General features: G+C 43.7%; 1 protein-coding gene across 1 annotated transcript in view; it reads right to left on the reverse strand.

The window, feature by feature from the left end:
* Window positions 1-25,386, reverse strand: part of ACACA (acetyl-CoA carboxylase alpha) — an 848,870-nt gene that overhangs the window by 277,789 nt on the left and 545,695 nt on the right. The window contains exon 40 of the mRNA XM_063951842.1: window positions 15,218-15,328. Within this exon, the coding sequence (XP_063807912.1) occupies window positions 15,218-15,328 (111 nt within the window). The remainder of the gene's footprint in view (window positions 1-15,217; window positions 15,329-25,386) is intronic.

Here is a 25,386-nt window from a genome sequence, read left to right on the forward strand (position 1 = left end):
ATCCAGCTTGTTAATAACTTGCAGATGTTGTTTGTAAAGGGTATCATACTGCTGCTTCAAAGTAAACACATCCTGGAACACTTCTCTCACTCTGTCATCAGTAGTTTGCACTGGTCTCTGCAGCTGTAAAAGGTTACTGTAATACCCCTTTCACACCAGCCTATTTTCCCGGGTTGACCCCGGCAACAACCCGGGTGTAGCGCTGGTGTGAAAGGGTCCCGGGACAAAATCCCAGGACCCATGCCCCGGCATTTCAACCCTGCTATCTACCAGGGTTGGTCCCAGGATCTTCCTGGGATCCTGGCTAGTGTGACATGTCCCGCCTTCCCGGGTTGCCTCTGCTGATGCTGATTGGCTATTAAGGGCACTTCCTGGTGTTGTGATTTTTCAGAGACGCGCAGAGGCATCACACTGTGTGGAGGCAGGTACTTTGCAGCTCTGTGGCACAACAGACCCCCGCAGCGCTTTTTAACCCCTGCAGCCCTGCAATGTCTTGGACAAATGAGGAGGAGAGGGAGGTTTTAAGCATTAGAGGGGAAGATGAGATCCGGCACCAGATCACAGGCACTGTAAAGGATGCCCAGATATACCACAACATAACAAAGACCCTGGCCTCGTGTGGCATCATCCGTAGCCAACAAGTGTTGAATAAGTTGAAAGGGCTCAAAAAAAAGTTTAACCGCATACATGACCACAACCGGAAAAAAAGTGGGGCTGCAAGGCGCAACTGGATGTTTTATGAACAATGTGCATCAAATTTTGGCAACACTGCGCTCAGTGACCCCATCAGCCTGTCAACCTCCAGCTCGGCCACTCCCTCACCCTTTGTGGCTGCTGAGGAGAGTGAGTCCAGCATGGAAAGTACCCAATGTGGGCGAACATCATCATACCCCATACTATTCACAGATGACCCTATCCACCCCGATCTGGACTCATCCGTCAACCCGATTGATGCTCTATATTTACATACTAAAACATTCCTAAAACCTCACACAAAACTGTTGCTAAGGGTATCATGGTAAAGCAGAAAGGAAAAGTGCTCCAGCATGTGTATATAGTACATAACAGAAAACAATACCCAACCCTTCAGGCAGTTATCTATTATATAATCCTGTAAAAATGCCAAACCCCACAATCTGATAACACTGCACCACTGTAGTTAATAATGTACACACACTGTATGATAGACAATGGTGTGTTACACTGTCCTGTGTCCCAGTGACATAATACATATACTATACACTGCATCAGCACCAGGGGTGAGATGCCACAGTCAGTACACCCACCTTTAGCACATCTGCACCTCCATTTGTGAGGGTATAATATAAAAATAACAGCATTATCTAATGAATTTAGAATGACGATCAGAACAGAAGGAAGGTATAACAAAACAATACAACCAATAAGGTAGTTTCATTAATACCCTTTTCAGACAGAAATCCAGGCTTTTACATGGCATTTCAGTGCCGGGCCATTTTGCCGGTCTCTGCCTGACCCCCCTTTCACAAAGAGAAGCAAATTACCAGGTCAATAATTTCTACCCGGTAATTTGCGGATCAACAAGGGTATTTTGTCTGTGAGAAAGGGTCAACCTGGATAAAAATTCCCAGATCTCAGACTCTGGTGAATTGCTGGGTGGAAGTCACAGGAATTTCAACCAGTGCTGACCCTTTCACGTAGAAAAAGGACCAGTTTTTAATCGCCAAAATACCGGGTAGAACTTCTTCACCAGGGATTTTCACTTTCTGAGTGAAAGGGGTATAAATGTCCTGTGACTGCTCTCTTCAATCCTAAACCTGCACATTGTTTAACAGATTGCACTCAATGCCACAGAGTTTTTTTTTTATACATGTTGTTGAGTTGGAATATGGCCTTAGCTATTGGCGGATATGGACAACACCAACCAGAAGCAGTCATCCTATGAGCACTATGCATTACTCTAATGGACTCATTTAACAGTGCAAACCAGGGGGTCTGTTTATTGAACATCTTGAAAATATTGAACTGAATTGTCTAAAATTATATTAAGGTGAAATGTATTAGTGTACAGCAAAGTGTGACATAAATTACAATCATAAATTAAATATATTGGCAACAAAGCTTTTCAGAGTTTGAAGTGAAAAGAAAGATTGCTTGCACTTGCTCCATTCTACACGATCTTAAACCGCCCATGCAAGTTTACATTAAATGTAAGTGCATTACTGATCTCATGGTATGGAATGCATGCCATGATTATATTTATCTATGTGACAATATGGTTCATCTTAAGTACTACACTCATAGATGGGTCTAATAAGGCTCCCTCCCACTGGCTAAATGCAAGAAAAGGTGCATTTCAAGGTTTTTATTTTATTTTAATTTTAAATCTGTATCAGCAAAAGTTTTCATTAGACACACCATCTCCGCGTCCTTGTATTTTAAAGCCTGAGGCCCCCATGCTATTTCTATGCAAATAGCAACCTTGTGGTTTATATCTTATTATTTCCACAGGAGCTGCAGTGACATGACCTGAGATGTGTGTGAGGTGTAGCAAGAGAAGGCAAGAGAATAGAGAGAGCGAGAGAGAGAGAGAGGAGGAGTAGAGCCAGTGCTCAGTGAGGTGTAAAAAATATTGTCAGGAATGAAAGAAAAAAAACGTGCAGGGATAATATGTTTATTTCAGCCCCTTCATTCCCTCTCCACCTCCTCCTCCCTTTCCATGCTAGACAGCACCTTTTAAAATTCATTGGACGTCAGGCGATCATGCACAATCCATATGCTTTCACTTTATCATTTGCATTTTATGCCTCCTGGCTCTTTATGTGCTGATACATTTGATGCCGAGTAGGGCATTATCATTATTTCTATTTTCAAGAGGACCACCAGGTTCAACAGAAAATTAGGGAATTAAAAGAGATAAGAAAATATGTTAGATTGGTTCCCCAAGTTTATTGGGGTTGGATTAAAAATAATAAAATGACTGTTCCCTTTCTCCTCTGTCAGGCAGAAAGATACTGAACAAAAGAAACGCTGCACATACTGAAATAATGCACAAAGCAATCAGATCTATTTCAGGGCAAGAACACACTGGGATCTGGGAAATGACTGCAAGACAACATGCGGCTGATACAGGGTAATGGGAAGCATGCATTAGAGATGGTCTCATTTCTTTTTGCAAAACTAGATCATAATTACGAGACTTGCATTAGATCAGGGGTGGCCAGACTTTTGGAGTCGGCGATCTACTTTGAAAGCTAAAAAGCTTTTGTGATCTACCTAGGAGGAATAATAGCGCGCGCCGAAGGGGCGTGGCATAACAAAAAGTGGGCGTGGTATAACAAAAAGTGGGCATGGTATAACAAAAAAAAGGACGTAGCCTTGCTGCACAGAGTGTAATGACTGCCTCACACGAAATAACACATTGGCCCCCACAGGTAAAAACCTCAAACACATATGCCCCCACAGTGTCAGATACACACATGCCCCCACAGTGCCATGTGCCCACAGTGCCAGATATGCCCCCACAGTACCAGATATGACCCCACAGTTCCAGATACAGATATGCCCCCACAGTGCCATGTGCCCACAGTGCTAGATATGCCCCCACAGTGCCAGATTATAGATATGCCCCCACAGTGCCATGTGCCCACAGTGCCAGATATGCCCCCACAGTACCAGATATGACCCCACAGTGCCATGTGCCCACAGTGCTAGATATGCCCCAACAGTGCCAGATTATATATATGCCCCCACAGTGCCATGTGCCCACAGTGCCAGATATGCCCCTACAGTGCCAGATATGCCCCCACAGTGCCAGATTACAGATATGCCCCCACAGTGCCATGTGCCCACAGTGCCAGATATGCCCCCACAGTGCCAGATACAGATATACCCCCACAGTGCCAGATATGACCCCACAGTGCCAGATACAGATATGCCCCCACAGTACCAGATATGACCCCATAGTGCCAGATACAGATATGCCCCCACAGTACCAGATATGACCCCACAGTGCCAGATACAGATATGCCCCCACAGTGCCATGTGCCCACAGTGCTAGATATGCCCCCACAGTGCCAGATTATAGATATGCCCCCACAGTGCCAGATATGCCCCCACAGTTCCATGTGCCCACAGTGCCAGATATGCCCCCACAGTGCCATGTGCCCGCAGAGCCAGATATGCCCCCACAGTGCCACATATGACCCACATTGCCAGATATGCCCCCACTGAGCCACGTGCCCACAATGCCAGATATGCCCCCATAGTAGAGCTCACCGTTACTGTGTGGTGAGCGCAACGCAGCGTGCGCTTCTTCTGCCTGCCGCCCTGCTTTTCAGTCTGATCTCCGGCGGTGACGGCAGCCAGCGTGTATGTCTCAAATCAGGCGCCAGTCCGCGAGTTCTCATTGGCTAACGAACCGGCACCTGATTTGAGCCATACGCTCCGCCGTCACTGCCAGAGACCAGACAGAGGGGCAGGGCGGCAGGCAGGAGAGGTGCGGCTTCGGGTGGCTGGGCGGAGGATCGCGATCGACTGGTCGCATGTCCGCGATCGACTGTTTGGCCACCCCTGCATTAGATGATACATTTATAAAGCAGTTTGTAAGACAATAAATGCATTGTTAACATGCAAGCCAATCTGTTTTATTGCATAAATTATAATTTTGTTTTAATATTTATAATACTTAAAGTAACATATCAGACCAGCTAGCGAGGCATTAGTGTGACCATGGGCCCTGCCCCCTTCTCTTACATTTGTATTAAAATGAACTACACAACTCTTACAAGAAGTTTCTATATACCTAGCCAAGGGTACAGATGTGTCATCCTACATCATTGCTGCAGTTGCACCAAATTGCCCTCTTGGCGCACCAGATCCCGCCAGACTCTACTAGCGTTGGGCATCTTTTTTTGCCGAAAATGCATCTTAGTCGCAACACAATGTGACTAGGACACCGCACTGATTAATTTGATATGCAACACGTATACATCTGTGTGCAACTGAGTCTCTGAATCTGTATATGAAGTGCTACAATGCCAAGTTTCGTTGAGCTTCAGGAATGTGGTCAGGATCCAGACAGTCAGAATACCGACAAGAGGGTCCAGACGGTCAGAATCCCAACGGTACTGGAGTTAGGGTTAGGCATTAGAAGGAGCGTTAGGGTTAGACACTAGGAGAAGGGTTAGGCTGTGGAGAGCATATAATTAGGGATAGACTGCAGGAGAGGACAGTTAGGGTTAAGCCGCGAGAGGTGTAGGTTAGAGTTGACATATTTACCGGGATCCGTCTGGAGTTTGACCATCAGCATGTTGGCAATCTGACGGTCAGGATAGTGACTGCTGGGATTTTTACATGAGCGCATGCTTCAGATAGGGACTCAGTCACACACAGATATACAAGTGTCATGACATTCAGCAAACAAAAATGCCCAACGCTAGCAGAGTTGCACTGAACATGGTGGCTCACTCACGCCAGACATCTGAAGCTCAACATGGACAAAAGTGAACTCTAATCTTTACCCCATCCAAAGTCTCCACCTCCCACCACCCCCTTCCCCAATATATCTTTCACTGTTGCTTGGGTGTCATTATTGATGCCTCTTCTCCTTCCTCCCCCACATCCAATCTCTGGCTCACTCCTGTCGGTTCTAGCTAAGCAACATCATTCGCATCAGGCCATTCCTCTCCCAGAGCGAAACTAAACTTATTATACATTCACTGGTCATCTCACAGCTTGACTATTGCAACATTCTCCTCACTGGCCTCCATCATACATTCTAGTCTTAAGGCCACTTTCCCAACCCCCTGCCTCATGCTTTGCCAATATTTTTCAAGCGGCAATAGTAATTAATGCTAAACCAAGCTGATTAATTACTATTGCCCTTTGAAATCCATTGGTCAAATCCGATGATCATCAGAAGCTTTGTAAACTCAACGGATACTAAATCTACCAACAAGATCCATACAAGCAGCCTATAAGCCTAAGAGACCAAGGGTTATAATTACTAAAAAAAAGTCGATTTTGGGTCTATTTAAAGTCAACCAGAATAGAACAAACATCCCTACAAAATAGACTAGTGTTTCTTTTCCAAATTGCTCATTTACTAAAGGTCAATTTTGAGTTCCTTTTAAAAATTCCTGTGTAATGCGAGTTCTACTTGAAGTTCTAAAAGTGTTCTATTCATCAAAAATCCTCAAGATCCCAAACTGACCCAAAATCGATCAAAGATTTAACCAAAATCAACAAAATTATACAAAAGCATTTCTATTGGTCAAAATAGGTCACATGTATTACCGACAAACACGTTCATTCCTGGGATAATTTGCATATACACAAATTGTGTTTTTGCTGTGCATTTCAAAGTAAAAATTTATGCAGCCAAAGTGTCCCACATGCTTCTCTCCCATGTATTTTCCACCATATTGAGGGGGATCAGTATGATATCCCGGCGGCCAGGAGACCGACGCCAGGATCCTGACAGCCTATTGAGGCTTCACACAATTCTACATGATATAAAATCAAATAGAACTATTTCTGATGGTTCTTTTGAAAGGGTGATTGTGGGTCGATTTTGAGCCAATTTTCAAATCGACTATTAGTAAATATGGGTTAGGAATTGAACTGTTTAAGTATTGAAGGTACTATTGTAGTTCTATTTAAGTGTAAAGTTATATTTCAGTTCATTTTGACTTTAGTTAATACCTGTCACAAAATCTACTGAAAATAAAAATCGACTTTTAGTAAATATACCCCCCAGGAGTACCAGGTAATCAAAGCTGGTAATTACCACATAATTCTATTTTTAGAATATTTTCCAGGGCCATCTTAAAATCTCCAATATGCCCTACAATATGCCAAACTATATTAAGCCCTCTATGTTTTATCAAGGGTATACTTGATGAACTGACAGATTTACAGACCAATTTAAATACCATAAAAACTTGCTTGCAGAGTATTTCTAATGAATATGTTAAATGTTTATCAAGTGTTTAGCCTTAAAAATCTGTCTAAATAGTGGAAAATGTTGACTGGCTTCATTTTAACTGACAGAATACAGATTTTATGTATTTACTTTATCCCAATGCAATATTTTGGGAGGGGGGGGGGGGGGGGGGAGAGAAGGGTTAGCTATATCATTTTTTAGTTACAGTAATGGCTGACTGGCAAACTATGCAGCAAACATTTCTGGAAACAATAAATAACTTTTATTATGCTCATTATTTGTATTTTTTATTTGTGTAATATTCGTAATTTGACATTGTATAGTATAATATTTACAATTTTAATACAAAAATGAAGTTTCATAAATAATACAGGAATCATACTAACTAGTACAAGGACAGTAGTATTGTTGCTGAGGCATGGAGCACGAGAACACAGATGTCTGGTGTCATTTTTCCACCCAGTAACCTGCGATTTATTATTTCACATTTATACTCAAGCTCTATAGGTGGGAAAGGATTCTGGGGGTAGGGGTTCACTTCAGTGCAGGCAGGTTGCCATGGCTCTGCTGTAGCAACACTTTGTACCAGGTCACACACTTGCATTACTCGTGTCTAATTACAAGCAATCAATCTTCAAGTGATATTCAACAGCTTACCCATGTCAGCATGACCTGCTGCAGAGACTGAACTGGGTAGGGGCAAATGCAGGATTTTTAGAGGGGGGTTTCCAGATGCAATCCACAATCTCCCACTCTGCCAGTGGCGGATTTAGCGGGGGGCGATTAGGGCGAACGCCCCCCCCTAAACATACCGGGATGGATGGCCGGGTCCCGCGCGACGATCATCAGCGCAGGGCCGGCCCGACATTGTGCGCCAGACACAGGAGGTCTCAGTGAGTGACGTCACGCACTCTCTGCTGCGGCTACCCGTCCACCTGACACAGGCTGCTCTCCGCAGGGGACCCCATTACAGGGCAGTTAAACATGTGACGCCAGCTGCTTCCGGCCCGGGCCCTGTCAGACTGAGCACATTAGACAGCCGCCGAGTGCCGGAGCTCCAGCGCATTCACCAAAGTCTCCTCTCCTGCATCATCAGTCACTGTGGTGTGCTGGGAGAGGAGCCGAATGAGACTAAGGAAGGTTGGTTGGAGGCATGGACATTTAAATTAGATAGAGATTGCAGGTGCCGACATCGCAGTGAGATAATCATAACTGTGCACCTCCGGAGCAGAGCTAAATAGCTTACCCCTGCTGCTGGACGAAAGAAGATAAGAGATTATAATTTCTTTCATCCAGCAGCAGGGGTAAACTATTTAGCTCTGCTCCGGAGGTGCACAGTTGTGATTACCCCACTGCGATGCTGGCACCTGCACTCTCTACCTCAGTCACAGATGTGACTGGAGGCAGGGGAGCAACTAAGCTGTGCTGCGGGGGGTACTGTGCAGGCAATGCTGCAAGGGTTGGGGCGGTATCGGTCTCTGTAGGCACTATTGGCATCAGGCAACCAAAATGCCTGGCAGGTCACTGGGGGGGGCCTGTAGCAGTAGTGTGGTGATAGGGGCTCATTGGGCTACCGGGCGGGAGATTAGGACACTTCCCATCAGCAGCTGCTGTCACACAGATTCAACTCCTCCCTGAGCATCAATGACCCTGATCTTCCTGCCTGGTGGCTGGACCCTCCCCCGAGACCAGCAGCCACTGTACTATATTCAGCCGCGGATCGTCCCGTTGGACTTCCTTCCTCCCCGGCTGCCAGCTCCCTCCCAGGGTGAGTACATTCTAGTTTTCATCCTAACTCGAAAAATACAGTTTATCAAATATAGGTCTCAGTCAGATGTGGTCCCCCCCTCCTCTCCACCCTTCCGTCTCTTTCTCCCCCCTCTTGCTATCCCCCCCCCCTTTCCCTCTGCACCCTTCCTCGTCTCTTTCTTTCTTTCCCTCTCTGACCCCCCCTTTCCCTCCACCCTTACCTCTCTTCATCCCACCCTGTCTCTCTCTCTTTCTCCCTGTCCCTATGTCCCTGCTGTCACTCTCCCTGAATTTTGTCTAATTCCATGTGGCATAATGTGAATTTTGGCTCATTCTGTGTGCTATAATGTGAATTTCGGCTCATTCTGTTTGCTATAATGTGAATTTTGGATCATTCTGTGTTCTATAATGTGAACTTCGGCTCATTCTATGTGCTATAATGTGAATTTCGGCTCACTCTGCGTGCTATAATGTGACTTTTGGCTCATTCTGCGTGCTATAATGTGACTTTTGGCTCATTCTGTGTGCTACAATGTGAATTTTGGCTCATTCTGTGTGCTATAATGTGAATTTCGGCTCAGTCTATGTGCTATAATGTGACTTTTGGCTCATTCTGTGTGCTATAATGTGATTTTTGGCTCATTCTGTGTGCTATAATGTGACTTTTGGCTCATTCTGTGTGCTATAATGTGAATTTCGGCTCATTCTGCGTGCTATAATGTGACTTTTGGCTCATTCTGCGTGCTATAATGTGAATTTCGGCTCATACTGCGTGCTATAATGTGACTTTTGGCTCATTCTGCGTGCTATAATGTGACTTTTGGCTCATTCTGTGTGCTACAATGTGAATTTCGGCTCATTCTGTGTGCTATAATGTGAATTTCGGCTCAGTCTGTGTGCTATAATGTGACTTTTGGCTCATTCTGTGTGCTATAATGTGACTTTTGGCTCATTCTGTGTGCTACAATGTGAATTTCGGCTCATTCTGTGTGCTATAATGTGAATTTCGGCTCAGTCTGTGTGCTATAATGTGACTTTTGGCTCATTCTGTGTGCTATAATGTGACTTTTGGCTCATTCTGTGTGCTATAATGTGAATTTCGGCTCATTCTGCGTGCTATAATGTGACTTTTGGCTCATTCTGTGTGCTATAATGTGAATTTCGGCTCATTTTGCATGCTATAATGTGAATGCTATAATGTGAATTTTGGCTAATAGAGTGTACTGTAATCATGTGAATTTCGGCTTAAACCGTGTGCTATAATGTATACCATTGTTGTCCTATTACTGATGCCATCACAGGATCTATTAAAAGAAATTTGTATTTATATAAAGCTTTTTTTCCTGCTAAAATAAATGTATTTCACTTTTTTCTCTCTGAAAGTGGACTGGTAGTCCAAATCTGGCTTGCACGATTGTGCATGTGTGATCTACGAATGTGCAGATGCATGCAGGAATGGCGATTCGCCAGTCTGTATCACCAGTGCGCAGGGTTCTCTCCACATCTGGCAACATTTTAATAGTAATGGCAACAATAGGAAATTTTAGAAGCGAATGGGAGGGGCATTTCTAAGTGGGAGGAGCTATGATTAGGGGGAGGAGTCATCATTCTTAAACTGCCCCCCCTAAAAGTTAAGTCTAGATCCGCCACTGCACTCTGCTGAACATTGGAGCAAGTGGGCGACGTAATACTGACCTTGGACATTAATGTACACATTTGTCTTTTTATACACTGGATACAATATGGAATACAGTATTAATATTTAACACTATAGGTGGTCTAAAGTGTAGGCTGTATTAAACATATTTAACTAATATGACTAAAATTACATAATTGGTCAGGGAAAGAATAAACATGCCGTAATAAATAAATACACAAAAATAACAGAACCAGTAGGAGACAGAACTGCACTTTCTAAAAACACATTACCCCAACTCATGATAAGGCTCCTGTCTCTTCTTCCTGGCAGCTACTCTCCGGTCCAGTGCACTGATCGCTCAGATCCACACAAAAAGCAAACTTGTCAGAAGAAGCTGCTACCATTGGGCATGTGCAGTAGCTCTGCTCTGTCCCTTAAACTGCATGTTGTGGCGGCAGCTCTAGCAGAGGTGTAGCTAGGCGCCATGGTGCCCGGAGCAAGTTTATGTTTTAACACCCCCCTCCCCTGTAATGAATTGGGGGCCTAGGCAACATGTGGTGGCATGTTACATTTGAAAAGAAACAATAATTAAAAATCCTAAATTGGTAACAGGGCCAGATCTAGACCTTGTGGAGTTCAGGGTGAAAGTTTCCTTTGGGCACCCCCATGATTAAAATAGGGTCAGTGTGTGCCGAAGGCTTGAGTGAGGCATATAAAGAGGGTGAACAGAGCTCCGGCATGTTCCAGGTGTCAGCATCTCCTGCCCTGTTCCCTACCTAGTCTCAAAGTCAGTGTGCGCTCCTCTGCTTTTCCCCCTCCTGCTCTGCGGCTGCCAATACAGTGGCCTGTGGGTAGGGGCGGTGGCAAGCAGCAGCACACCCTCTAACTTTTTCTGCGTCCGGAGCTCGCGCTCCACCAGGGCCACCCTCGCTACACCTCTGAGCTCTAGTAATCTGGCCAAGAGGAGGGGGTCTCCTTGCAACTGGAAGCTTCCCAGCGTTTGCATATGCTGTGGTAAAGCTTTTAATGGTGACACTGAACTGTGAAAGTGTGCACTGGGATTGTGGGGGTTATTAAGAGTTGGGGTGTGGTTCGTTTTATCGACAGTATCTAGGTCAACAATGTTTAGGTCGACCACTATAGGTCAACAGTCACTAGGTCGACATGGATGGAAGGTCGACAGGGTTTCTAGGTCGACATGTGCTAGGTCGACAGGTCTAAAGGTCGACATGAGGATTTTTTTTTTTTTTGGTGTCGTTTTCTTCGTAAAGTGCCTGGGATCCCAAATTAGTGCACCGCGTTCGCTCGCCATGCTTCGGGCATGGTGCCTTCGCTCCGCTGCCGCTTCGCTCGGCACACTTTACCGCTCCAATCGTAGTCCACGTGGATCGTTAAGTATGAAAAAATTAAAAAATGTGAAAAACTCATGTCGACCTTTAGACCTGTCGACCTAGAAACCCTGTCGACCTTCCATCCATGTCGACCTAGTGACTGTCGACCTATAGTGGTCGACCTAAACATTGTCGACTTAGACACTGTCGATCTTCAGACCGGATCCCAAGAGTTGTTAGCAAACCAAAAAAGTTAGCAACTGGGCAAAACCATGTTGCACGGCAGGTGGGGCAGATGTAACATGTGCAGAGAGATTTAGATTTGGGTTGGTTATTTTGTTTCTGTGCATAGTAAATACTGGCTGTGATATTTTTACACTGCAACATAGATTTCAGTTTGAACACACGCCACCCAAATCTAACTCTCTCTGCACATGTTACATCTGCACCACCTGCAGTGCACCATGGTTTTGCCCAGTTGCTAACAAGTCTGAATAACCCCCTGTATGCATAGTATGGACTTCTTTCACAATCCTTTGTGTGCCATGCATTAGTGTTTTGGCATAGCAATATAATCAATATAATCAACCTAAGTAAATCTTTTTATTCTGTACCACAATGTAGTGCCAAAATATTAAGTATTTAATGAACACTATAATAATTATTTGCTTTTTTTTACTTTTATTTTTATTTTCTGTTCACTTGCATTCAACTAAAGCTTCAAACAAGTGTTGTGGGGATGGATTCAGTGTGATTTACCGTTTGGGCGGGATGCCGGCTGTCCCCATCTGGACAGCGGCATCCCGCCTGACAGAATGCCGGTAGCGGGACGAGCATAAAGAGTCCCCAAGTTCAGAGGTGTGGAACGTGAGAGTTTAAAGGAATAATCTGGGTTTGGCATGTGAGAGTTTAAAGGAATGATCTGTACCAGTTATCCAAAGACCTAATGGTGAGATACCCCGGTACTGTTTTTCTTTTTCCCATGTGGTTTTCTATGCACATCAGTCTAATTGGTATGGAGGTCTGTTACACAAATGTATTTATTTATTAGGAGTTTCTTATATTGCGCAGCATATTCCGTTGCGCTTTACAATTAGAACAACAGTAATAGAACAAATTAATTTGGTCATCTTTTAAAGGAAGTTTTTATATATATATATATATATATATAAGCTTTTTTATGTATCATTGCTTTTGTGGAATAAACCATTTTTGATTACTTGTACCATCTTTCACATTTGTGCTTAATACCGAGCAGAGGACAAAGGAGGAGAGGACAAAAGAGGTGGCAAAGAAACCGCTGTAAGAACAGAATGCTTATTTACAAGTAAGCACACATGTGAGCACCTTCTTGTGTGGTATTATTTATGATTGAATGTTTAATAGATGACTTCTGTCTAATTGTACCATCGGAAAAGATACCTTGATATGTTTTTACTGTTTGTATGAATATAAGCATACATGTGAGCAGGATTGAGCATATGAACACAACGGTGATCCTTAATGGAATAAAGGCCCACATCCTATTTATTGACGTAAAATATACTATTATGTAAAGAGGACTGTGTTTTAGAAAACTCACACCTACCTTCTTGTTCTTTGTTTTTTTCTTTTATGAGCACAACAAGGAACAGAACAAAAACAGACTTCACTTTCAAGACTATTAGAGTCATTGATGGTTACATTATAAGATTTTATTGCATATGAGCACAACAAAAGTTTTTTTGCTAAATTTTTCACGTTTGTCTTTCTTTAAATTAGTTTAAAAATAAATAAATAAATAATAATAATAACTTTATTCAGTTATTCATCTTACAGTTCTGCCATCCTATATGACGGCTTGCTTGACTTCTTCCAAAACCTTAAGTAAGAGAAGGATCTCCCTACTAACATTTCAAGATATTGGGCTTTCAGTATTCCCAGCAGATATGGGTGATTTTTTTTTTTAAATTATAGTAAATGTGGAATGACATTCCTAAGCATGGTAAATAAAATCAGAACGAGTAGACTGCATCACCATACCCTGGAAGAATCTTGACGCAAGTGTTAACAGTCCCATAATAATCACAAAATTAAAAGCACTGAATCATCACCACAGAAGCATTCATAAACCATATATTCAGCAAAATAAGAAATTACAAAAAGCGGGAAAATAGCACTCAGAGTAAAGGCAACAGAAAAAGTGGAATGCGAAGAGAGCATCTCCAAAACTTCACATCGCTGCAAAATGGACTGTTCCACCACAAAACACAATCTCACTCACCTCTAAGCACAAACCAGCCATCTGGATTACATTTCATATCCAAGATGTGAACAAGCCAAAGAGATGATACTGCCCCAGTATTTACATTTATTATAAGGTACCCTATCTAGTCAATTTGTTACAGTAGTTTCCCAGGGACTATGATCTGACATGGTGACTTTATATTGGGTGACCTATGCTGGCCCTTCTACTAGTTTTTGTCTTTTGTACTAATGCACCACTCAATAGAAAACTGTTAAAATGAACATAATATTTTGGGATCCACGTAAGTAATTGCTGTGTTTGCAATGGTATAAAACACAAATAGTCTTTGACTATTTTATAAATAAATCCTTAAAAACACATACAAAATGAAGTAGTTAAAAATCATTTAAAGCTCATTTTTCTGCTTCACTTTGGTGGTTGCAATATAAAAAACACTAATTGAATGTGTACAGAAAAGAATGCATCCTCCTGTTCTATGTCGCTATGATGCAATGAGAATGAATAAAAGACGTAAAGCCAGAGAATGTTCTGGGTGCCTCTATCATTTCCATGGCATCATACATTCTGGAGAATAACCAGTCTATTCCTGAGTGTAATGCTGAAACCAGTGTCAACTTTGGAGGTCATGAATCTTCCAGAAGGATAATGACCCCAAACACAATCTAAAAAGCAGGATGTCAATAATTATGTCAATCCCATTAATTTTTATTGCTGATATAAGAGGACATACAGGTTTGCATACAGTATCTCATTCTTAAAATAATACACATTAATTATTACTAAAGTAATTTTCATTTATTACTCTTCATTTACAATTTAATGTTTATATTAAACAATTCCTACTTTTACCAACCTGCTCCTATATTCACCACCAGCTACCAATAATTTTTTTGCCATACCACTATGTAAACTGAGTTTATATTTTGGGGAACCAGATCTAAAAAATCTAAAATCAAGTGACTCCACCAATGGAATCATGGCAATATTCTTCTGCAGGTAACAAATTTTAGTAATATATATGAATAAATTACTTTATAGTTCAAGTATATAAGCCAAGTGTTATCATAGTTCAAGTAGTTTCAAAACAAAAGGATCATCTGTATTTTCTTTTAATAGTGGGCAACAAGTCAATGCTCAAAGATATTACTCATCCCAGTGCTCAGGGAAAAGTCAGAAAGGTGTGGTCTCCTGTGGATATGAATGCTACGGTATATAGCAAAGTATTTACCTGTCAAGGATCAGTTCTCCAAGTACCTTATAAATCTAATTAAATCTTGTAATATTAAACAATCCAGAAAGAGCATGTATGAAAAATTGGTGCTTACCTTGTTCAATGCTCCAGCTCCTGTCAATATGATATGTGAGTTCTCAACCTGAATTGTTCTTTGACCCAACCTCACCAAATATGCTCCAATGCCAATTGCTCTGCAGGTTACCTGGAAAAGCAAAAATAACAAAATCTTACTGTATGTTAATGTACTGTACAAGAAACAAACCAACCAAATCAGTTACCTTCCGAAATTAAAACAAGTGAAAACACTGTGCCATACAGAGTGGCTGGAAATAACGACATTTTCAGGACCTGTGGAGGTATAGATAATACAGGATGTAGCGGGAATCTTTAGTACTTGGCTTTGGCCCATGTGGGCATGGTATCTGCTATGTATTTCCGCTGGGAATCAGCCCCACTGTTGGATCTTTTCTACACTGGGAATGCCCATGATACAGCCAACATACTCATTAATCAACTCAATTACAAATGCAATTTTTGAACTTCTGAGGTCGTATGTATTGCAAACCTCCTTGCAGGGATCCTTGGTGAATACCACTGGTGTGTTAGGCCGCACATCTGGGTGCGCAAATACTATGTGATAGTTTAAGAATTCAGAATCCTCTAGTTTTGTGGGAGTGTACTCTGGCTAAAAAGAATGCATTCTACTTGTATTCCTTTTTCTAAATAACTTCTGGAGCATCTGGTGACTTGTTTTAATAAACAAGAAAATTATCAAGTACAGATTACGCACTGCTTACAGATCCTTGAGCAACCCATTTATGCACTGCCTGAATCTGAAACAGTCACAAACTCTAATCCAGACACAGATCGCCAGTCCACCAAATTTGATGGAGATTCTTAAGCTTGCACGTATGCTGTATACAATTTAAATTTATGCCACATTTGCCTGCACTAAAAGTAAATTTTCCCTGAACTAAAAGTAGAGGTCAGATACAGTTTACACTCAGGGGTTCACATAGATAACAAATAAAGCAGCAGCACTCAAAGTAGGAGTGCAGCAAAGAAGGCTAATAAGATATTAGCATGCATAAAACGGGGAATTGATGCTAGGGACGAGAGTATTATACTCCCATTATATAAATCACTAGTGAGGCCACATCTTGAATACTGTGTGCAATTTTGGGCACCATATTACAAAAAGGATATCCTGGAGCTAGAAAAGGTTCAGAGGTGGGCGACCAAACTAATCAAGGGCATGGAGACGCTGGAATACGAGCAAAGGCTTGCAAGGCTAGGTATGTTTACATTGGAAAAGAGGAGACTAAGAGGGGACATGATCAACATCTACAAATATAATTATAAGGGGTCAATACACAGAGCTTGGGAGGGACCTGTTTTATATAAGATCAGCACAGAGGACACGTGGTCACTCGCTTAGGTTAGAGGAGAGGAGTATCCGCACATTGAGGCGAAAAGGTTTTTTCACAGTAAGGACAATACGTGTTTGGAATTCCCTGCCTAAGAGAGTAGTAATGGCGGACTTGGTTAACACCTTTAAGAATGGGTTTGATAAATTCCTATTGGATAAAGATATTAAGGGTTATGGTCAGTGGCGGATTTAGCGGGGGGCGATTAGGGCGAACGCCCCCCCTACACATACCGGCACCGGGATGGATGGCCGGGTCCCGCCACGGTGCCGGACTGGAGAGCCATGCAGCGTGGCGGGGGAAGGGGAGACAGAGCGGAAGAGTGACATTGTAGGCGTGCGCACGGGGGTTGCCTGGTGCGCACAGGCACCCCCCCCCCCGCACACACACCTGCTGCTGCCGCCGATTCCCGTCTCCTCCTGCCCACTGTGTCCCCGTCTCCGGCAGTCATTTTAAATGTCTGTGGCTGTCAGCCAATCAGAGCTCACGGACCGGCTCTTGATTGGCTGCCGGCCCGTGAGCTTTGATTGGCTCACAAGCCGGCGCTATATTTCAAATGGCCGCGGGAGACATGGACTCAGTGAAGGGAGGCACAGAAGAGACGCGCGGTGCGCTCGCTCCCCCTCAGCATCAGAGACGGGAATCGGCGGCAGTGGCACTGGCAGCAGGAGGGTAAGCACCACTGGGGGAATATGTATCTGGCACCACTGGGGGCATTTGTATTCTGGCACCACTGGAGGCATTTGTATTCTGGCACCACTGGGGGCATTTGTGTATCTGGCACCGCTGGTGGCATATTTGTATTCTGGCACCACTGGGGGCATTTGTGTATCTGGCACCGCTGGGGGCATTTGTGTATCTGGCACCGCTGGGGGCATTTGTGTATCTGGCACCGCTGGGGGCATATGTATCTGGCACCGCTGGGGGCATATGTATCTGGCACCGCTGGGGGCATATGTATCTGGCACCGCTGGGGACATATGTATCTGGCAACACTGGGGTCATTTTGTGGATCTGATGTGAATTTCGGCTCATTGTATGTGCTATAATGTAAATTTTGGCTCATTCTATGTGCTATAATGTGAATTTCAATTTTGGCTCATTTTGAGTGCTATAATGTGAATTTCGGCTCATTTTGTGTGCTATAATGTGAATTTCGGCTCATTTTGTGTGCTATAATGTGAATTTCGGCTCATTTTGTGTGCTATAATGTGAATTTCGGCTCATTCTGTGTGATATAATGTGAATTTCGGCTCATTCTGTGTGCTATAATGTGAATTTTAGCTCATTCTGTGTGGTATAATGTGAATTTCGGCTCATACAGTGTGCTATAATGTGAATTTCGGCTCTTTCTGTGTGCTATGCAGGAGTGGTGATTCGCCAGTCTGTATCACCAGTGCGCAGGGTTCTCTCCACTAACTGGCAACATTTTATTAGTAATGGCAACAATAGTAAATGTTAGAAGCAAACGGGAAGGGCATCTCTAAGCGGGAGGAGCTATGATTAGGGGGAGGAGTCATAATTCATAAACCGCCCCCCCCCCTAAAAGTTAAGTCTAGATCCGCCACTGGTTATGGTGCGTAGGCACGCATTATAGTTAATATAACTAGTACTAACATAAAAATAACTAGTCCTATAATATGACTGCATAGGAGACCACAAATAGGTTGAACTCGATGGACAATTGTCTTTTTTCAACCTTAGTTACTATGTCACTTACAAGACAGGCTTTGGCCTGGGATTACCCACTATGTGCAAGAGAAGACCCACTTGTATATAATAGCAAGTTATGTGTATCATCTGCTCTTTGCAGAATTCTTCATCTCATATATGGCACCCAATGAGAGGGTCAATATGCTGCTCAGTTTAGAACATTAGCGTCTGAGCTTCCTTAGAATAAATTCTCTTTTATTGCTATAAACAAAACAAACCCTTGGTGCGCTAATGAATACTATATACAGTACAGTATGTAATAATCACAATATTATTAGCCTCTCTTTCTGCCAGATCTTTGTCAGCACGAATATAAAAATCACAAGGAAGGCACTCCTAATGTAGTAATTTCACCAGACAATAAAATGTTAATAAACTGCATATATTATGTGTACTTCAAAATAATTAAGACAGGCTTACAGTATCTGATTTCACTCCCTTCAATTAATTGTAGTATTCACAGCAATGGTATGTGGATTGATTCCAAGGACTAGAGAGTATCAGCAAGTCTGCAATAAATCCCAGCACCAATAACACCATGAGATAGCATAGTGTAGTATTTAAAAATGTTTTAATGATAATAACAAGGGATTAAAAACCCATTACATGTAAATAAGAAAATGCATCACATATAATTCACCAAATTCCAAGAGGAAAAGATGGAATACACGTTACAACCACCTACGGAGTAGGAGCTCCAGTTGTGTTGAATCTTCCAAAATGGGCGGTGACAGGATACCAACAGGAAACCTTCAATGCATTTCGGATCACACTTTATCAGGGATGTGAACCACATCCCTGTAGGAGTGTGATACGAAATGTGTTGGATCAATGCTTACTGTGGGGTCTCCTGGGAGCAGGAATTCAAAACTGCTAAGGCTTTGTCATGTTGGTCATGTGACCAATAACATCACAGAGGCAGGTGATTATTTATTAATTTAATTACAGATTCTTATATAGCGCAGTATATTCCGTTGCGCTTTACAATTGGAAACAACAGTGATAAGACAAACTGAGTAATAACAGACAGACATAGAGGTAGGAAAGCCCTGCTTCCAAGTTTACAATCTATAGGGAATTAGGATGGATGCACAATGATAGGCATTATCTATAGCATAGCTGTCCCACCAGATTGCAAAGACAGTCTTGATGGGATGTAATTAGATATGAATGCTTCTGAAGGTTTTGTCGGTGGTTCAGGAATTTGATAGGCTTGTCTGAAGAGGTAAGTTTTCAGGGAACACTTTAAAGTTTGGAGGCTAGTGGAGACTCTTATCGTACGTGGGAGGGCATTCCATAGGGTGGGTGCTGCCTCAAGAAAGTCCTGCAATTGTGAATGGGAGCGAGAGATCCGTGCAGATAAGAGACGCAGATCTTGTGCAGAGCAGAGAGGGGGAGTTGGAAGATATATTGAGATAAGTGAAGAGATATACAGATGGACCCATGTTTATATTGGCCTTTAATAGGATTAACTGAGCTAGGTCAGTCAGATTTAATTCCCTGCTGTAATGACTTAGGGCCTAATTCTGAGTTGATCACAGCAGCAAATTTGTTAGCAGTTGGGCAAAACCATGTGCACTGCAGGGGGGACAGATATAACATGTGCAGAGAGAGTTAGATTTGGGTGGGGTGTGTTCAAACGGAAATCTAAGTAGCAGTGTACAAATAAAGCAGGCAATATTTACCCTACACAGAAACAATATAACCCACCCAAATCTAACTCTCTCTGCAAATGTTATATCTGCCCCACCTGCAGTGCACATGGTTTTGCCCAATTGCTAACAAACTTGCTCCTGTGATCAACTCAGAATTACCCCCTTAATCCCCTGCTGTATTGTTCTCTGTATTGTATTGCAGCTGAGAACAATAGATGAAAGGCTAATGTTAATAAACCATGGTGTGCCTAGGCGCAGCAAAGAAGTCAAGTTAAATGTGGACCCATCTGTATGTTGGTGTAGTTTGGTTAATAGCTTTATATGTGAGTAGAAGTATTTTAAATTTAATACAGTAGAATATGGGCAACCAATGGAGGAACTGACAGAGTAGATCTGCAGACGATGAATGTTTTGCTAGGAAGATTAGCCTTGCAGCTGCATACAAATTGGATTGTAATGGTGAGAGTCTTTTCTTGAGAAAACCAGTAAGGAAACTATTGCAATAATCAATGCAAGAGATAATGAGAGCATGGATTAGAGTTTTTGCAGTGTCTTGTGTAAGATACGGTCATAATTTGGATTTGTTTTTTAGATGCATGTAACATGATTTAGAGACAGACTGAATGTGGGGAACAAATGACAATTCAAAGTTAAGGATGACACCTAAACAGAGAGCTTGTCGGGTAGGATAGATTGTCAAGTGGTCAACAGTTATGGAGATATCAGGTTGGTAACTACTCTTGGCTGGTGGGAATATAATTAATTTTGTTTTGGAAATGTTGAGTTTGAGGTGGCAAGATGACATCCAAGGTGAAATGGCAGAAAAGCATTCAGTGACACAGACCAATACAGATGGTGACAAATCTGGGGAGGATAGGTAGATATGAGCATCATCAGCATACAAATGATACTGAAATCTGAAGGAGCTGATTAATTTACCAAGAGATGAGGTATATATTGAGAAAAGATAGAGGTAGTGAGGAAGAGGTGGAATCAAAGAAGCAAACACTGAAAGAGCGATTAAATAGCTAGGATGAGAACCAAGAAAGGGCGATGTCCTGAAGACCTAGGGACTGAAGTGTTTGTATGAGAAGAGAAGAGCAATTCAAACAAGGCTTCCCTAGCTAAACAGCAATTAAACTGCACTCTGATTGCAGCAAGGTGCCAGAGTATTTGACTCACTAACATGCTCCAGCTACCTTGTATTAATATCTGAGTGCGTGCTCCAATGACTTCTCTCTATATTACTGGCTCATCAGACACCTCCCAGTGTTTCGACTTCCACTTTGCTTGTGATTGTCCTCTGCAACATTCCTGTGGCTAATCCGTGACCTCTAGTGTAAAGAACTGGGTTTGCTGACTTTTCTATTTTAATTTCGCTACCAGCCAATCACACTAGGAGTCAGTGCAGAAGGTCACAAATACTAGCTAATATTTATATATCCACAGTCCTCTGCAGTTTTGTGACAGTGGCTAAATAATTGTTTTAGATAATAACTTTGGTATTATCTTCATATTTGACTCAGTGGGTAGCACCCAGTTCTAACCTGTGTTTAAAGGATCTCTCTGACCCTTTGAATTTTTAAAAAATGTTTGGTAATTTCCCTGGATAATATATCTTTTCACATTAAATGCAATTAAGTAGACTGTATCTCTAGTGCGGGATTTCTTTACAATTTTTGATTCTGTATTAAATAATTGTTTTGTAATAAAAAAAAAAAAAAAGTAATTACTTCTAAAATAAACACAATAAGAATGATTACCCATAATAACAATGACTCAATTGAATATTGAGTAATGGCACTGTCTAATTTCATATACAGTAAATGCAATAAAACAAATCAATTTAATGAATTCTGTTACGTGCCTTAAGTCCTATTGGAGAACAGCGCTATATAAATAAAATTATTATTATTATTATTATTATTATTTAAATACTCCAAGCAAATAATATGAAAAAGTGGGCATACCAGGTTTAGACAGAAGTTTTAATTACAGGAGTGAAATAATTGAACACTGGCCATGGAATTAAAATTTTGCCTTGCACCTTCCATTCTTTTACATAATTTATTCCAATTACCAAACTATACATTTGCAAAACAAAGAGCATACCCTTGAAAGTTATTATAAATGGAGGATACCACAGGAAAGTACATACAGGAACAGAGCAGCATTGACAGTAAACTCCTAAAAACTATGGATTCTTAAAGTAGAATAATTATGTGTACATATTATTCAAGCTGTACAGTGTCAACAAAAACTAGGAAAAAAGGGGGGCGTGGCCTGGCTAGCAATAGAGGAAGCTGCACTATACATGGGCTCCAGCCTGCAAGTCTGCAGAAAGCCCTATAATTCCCCGTTCGGTGCCCTGAATCTCCCTGCTTGTGCCTCACCGCCTCTCTCCTTGTGATCCTGCTCTGGGGAAGCGAGCTGCGGAGTCAGAAGACAGCTCTGACTGTCTTTGCGGATTGCGGCCCTCCCCCACATGTGAAGCCGGGGCCTCGATATTGCATCACCTCCGGGGCCGAGAACGGAGCGGCGCGCGGGTGTCGGATATCTCTAACCCCCTCCCCTCCCGCTGCCTGGGACCTACTGCCTCGATCCTCCGTGCTGGCGGTCGTCTCGGCTGGAGACTGGGAGCGGAAGAACAAGCACTATCTCCTCCGGCGGTGAGTGCCTTGCAGCGGCGGCCATTTTACCTCCCTGCACAGCCACGCCAGCGATACACCTGGAGGCGGGAGCCTAGGTACATTTCTACGGGGGTCCTCACACCTGTCCTTTCTCCTCGCGATCGCAGGGGGGGGGGGGGGGGTGCCGAGGAGTCGGGGAGCGCTTCTCAGCCCTCCCGCGGATTGCGGCCTTTCCCTCAGCGTGAAGCCGGGACCTGGAGCTGAGACCGTGGCCAGGCCGAAGATCCGGGACCATACAGCTGACTCCACGGAGCTCTTTCAGATCCCTGGGGGACCTCTGGCGACGAGCTTGGTAGCTCCTACAGCCCCCTGCCTGCCGCACTAGAACCCCGGAGCGCGGGACACGGAGCGGGGGACGCGGCCTATTGAGACGGGAACGGAGCGGCGGCCGTCTTGCCTTCAACTGCGGAGCTCGTGTGACGGCGGGACTCCGACTGGGTGAGCTGCTGCCCCCCTCCCTTTAACTCCTAGTCCCCTGTCACTGCGGCGGCCAAATCCCCCCGTCGCTGGGCTCAGTCTCTCTGAGCTTCGGTCGCCGCACCTGCCGCACCTGCCGCCGGCCGCTGTCCGCCTCCTGGCTTGCAGTGATTCCGGGAGCTCCCTGGATAAGGACACCACTGTGACCCTCACACTACCCACTGTCAGGCAATATGGGGAGTCACACGCCTTCGGGCTCTACGTTCACATGAGCCACGGAGCTCACTCCAGCTACATAGAGCGGCGAATCGGCTTTCCCCTCCCCCTCCAGGGCTCGGACGACTGGGTCGGCTTCCTACCATACTGTGCCACCAACCGGATAAAGCGCACATCATTTAATCCAGCCCTGCTGCACTGCGGCCGGTTACTGGCTGGTCCGTGACCGAGCTGGTGTGCTCCTTCCCCCCCTCCACCTGGCTACCGTGATCGACACTAGTGGAGGCTACCTACCTTATTCTTCAATGCTGGTTTTGTTCCACACTTGATTACTACCTACCTTGACCACTACGATGTGAGGTTCATATGATGCCTGCTTTATGCTAAATCATTCTGCGACCAGGTTGCGACAAGGGACTCATTATTAATACTACTCATTAAGTCTCTGGGGGTTGACACCAACTCATCTCGTAATTGTGACATCAGCTCCGCTGAACCGATAATATTAGTGGACACCCATCTATATCTTCACACTCCGATATGTCGCAAAAGAACCGCAAGACCCCTGCTCAAGCTAAGCCTAGTATTCTCCGGGCATGGGAAAAAGCAGGCGTCACACCACGAGGCTCCCCCAATGTAGACCACATGTCGGATGCCGATGATGCGCCTTCTCCGAAGTCAGGTCTCACGACCCAAGATGTGGTTGCAATCGTCACTAAAACCATTCAAACGGAAATAAGATCAATCCTGGCTGAATTTAGAACTGAACTCGCTGATCTCGGCACCCGCACAGATTCCCTGGAACGCAAAGTGGATGAAGTCTGCCAATACCAGGTGGTGGTCGAACAGGAGCTATCGGAGATTCGTGCGGATATGGCCCAGCATGAGGACCATTTAGAGGATATGGACAACCGGAATCGCCGGAACAACGTCCGGATCCGTAACATCCCGGAGAGCGTTTCTATGGAGGGCCTCCCGGCTTTTCTGGAGGGCCTACTGCAGACCATGATTCCCGAGATCTCTAAAGATTTCCTCCTTCTCGATAGAGCACACCAAGCCCTGCGCCCACGTCCGCCACCCACCCAACCCCCAAGAGATGTCATCCTGCGGTTCCACTATTACAAAACGAAAGAGAGGTTTATGATGGCGGCCCGGGAACATCAAACGGTTCTCTACTCTGGAGCACAGCTGCAGATCTTCCAGGACTTAGCCCCCACCACGCTTCGAAAACGCAAGGACCTTACCGCTATCACCAAAGTCCTTCGAGATAACTCCATTAAGTACAAGTGGGGTTTTCCGTTCCAATTACACGTCACAAATGATGGCTCTCATCACTCGATAAAAACGCCCGCCCAGGGCTATGACTTCCTCAGAACCTTGGGTATATTTGAGTCTCTTCCGGATGAGATCCGAAAGCAACTCCCTGTCACCTCCCATAGGAGGCCTGGGGCTCCTACCCCCGAATGGTCTACCAAATGAGCGAATGGATTTCCCTCTTCGGATCAGTAGATATAATGGATATTGCATATTGGCCCTTCCCCTATTTACTGTCATAGTGGCTTAATGACATATTGTTTTACATGTTGGTTATCTGAGGTTTGACAAATTTAGTGATTTAGGTTGTTCTGCCTGATTTCTAAATAACGCTACATGACGATTCTGTTTTGGTGGTGGCCGCGTGCTCTGGGGTGGGCCGGCTGTTGGGCCGCTCTGCTCCAGAGGGCGACACGGCCTTCTACAACCAGTTTATCCGTTCCAAATTTATGGCTTTTTGCATGTTGCCTATAGCTTTTTTAGATCTCAATGTATACCCACCTGCCTTGGTCCTTGCTATAGAGGAGATGTCCACTTTACATCTAAATGCATTCTCGATATATATGCAATATTATGCTGGTCTTTCTTTCCTCCATTTATATCATATTATTTTCCACATCTAGGTTTGGTGGCTGGATCGATTGTGCGCAGTCTGTGCCTCCTGCATCTCGGCTCTGGGTGGTCCCTTTATTCTGTGTTGGTCTCGTGCCTTGAATTGGTAAGGCTAATCTGCCGTTAGATCCTAAGGGGCCACTCGGATACCTACTCTGGACGTGACGATTGTAGCTACTATTGTAGTCATATACCACCATTAACTTATCAGGGCAA

The sequence above is a fragment of the Pseudophryne corroboree genome, chromosome 2, assembly GCF_028390025.1.
Source record: "Pseudophryne corroboree isolate aPseCor3 chromosome 2, aPseCor3.hap2, whole genome shotgun sequence".
Taxonomy (NCBI): domain Eukaryota; kingdom Metazoa; phylum Chordata; class Amphibia; order Anura; family Myobatrachidae; genus Pseudophryne; species Pseudophryne corroboree.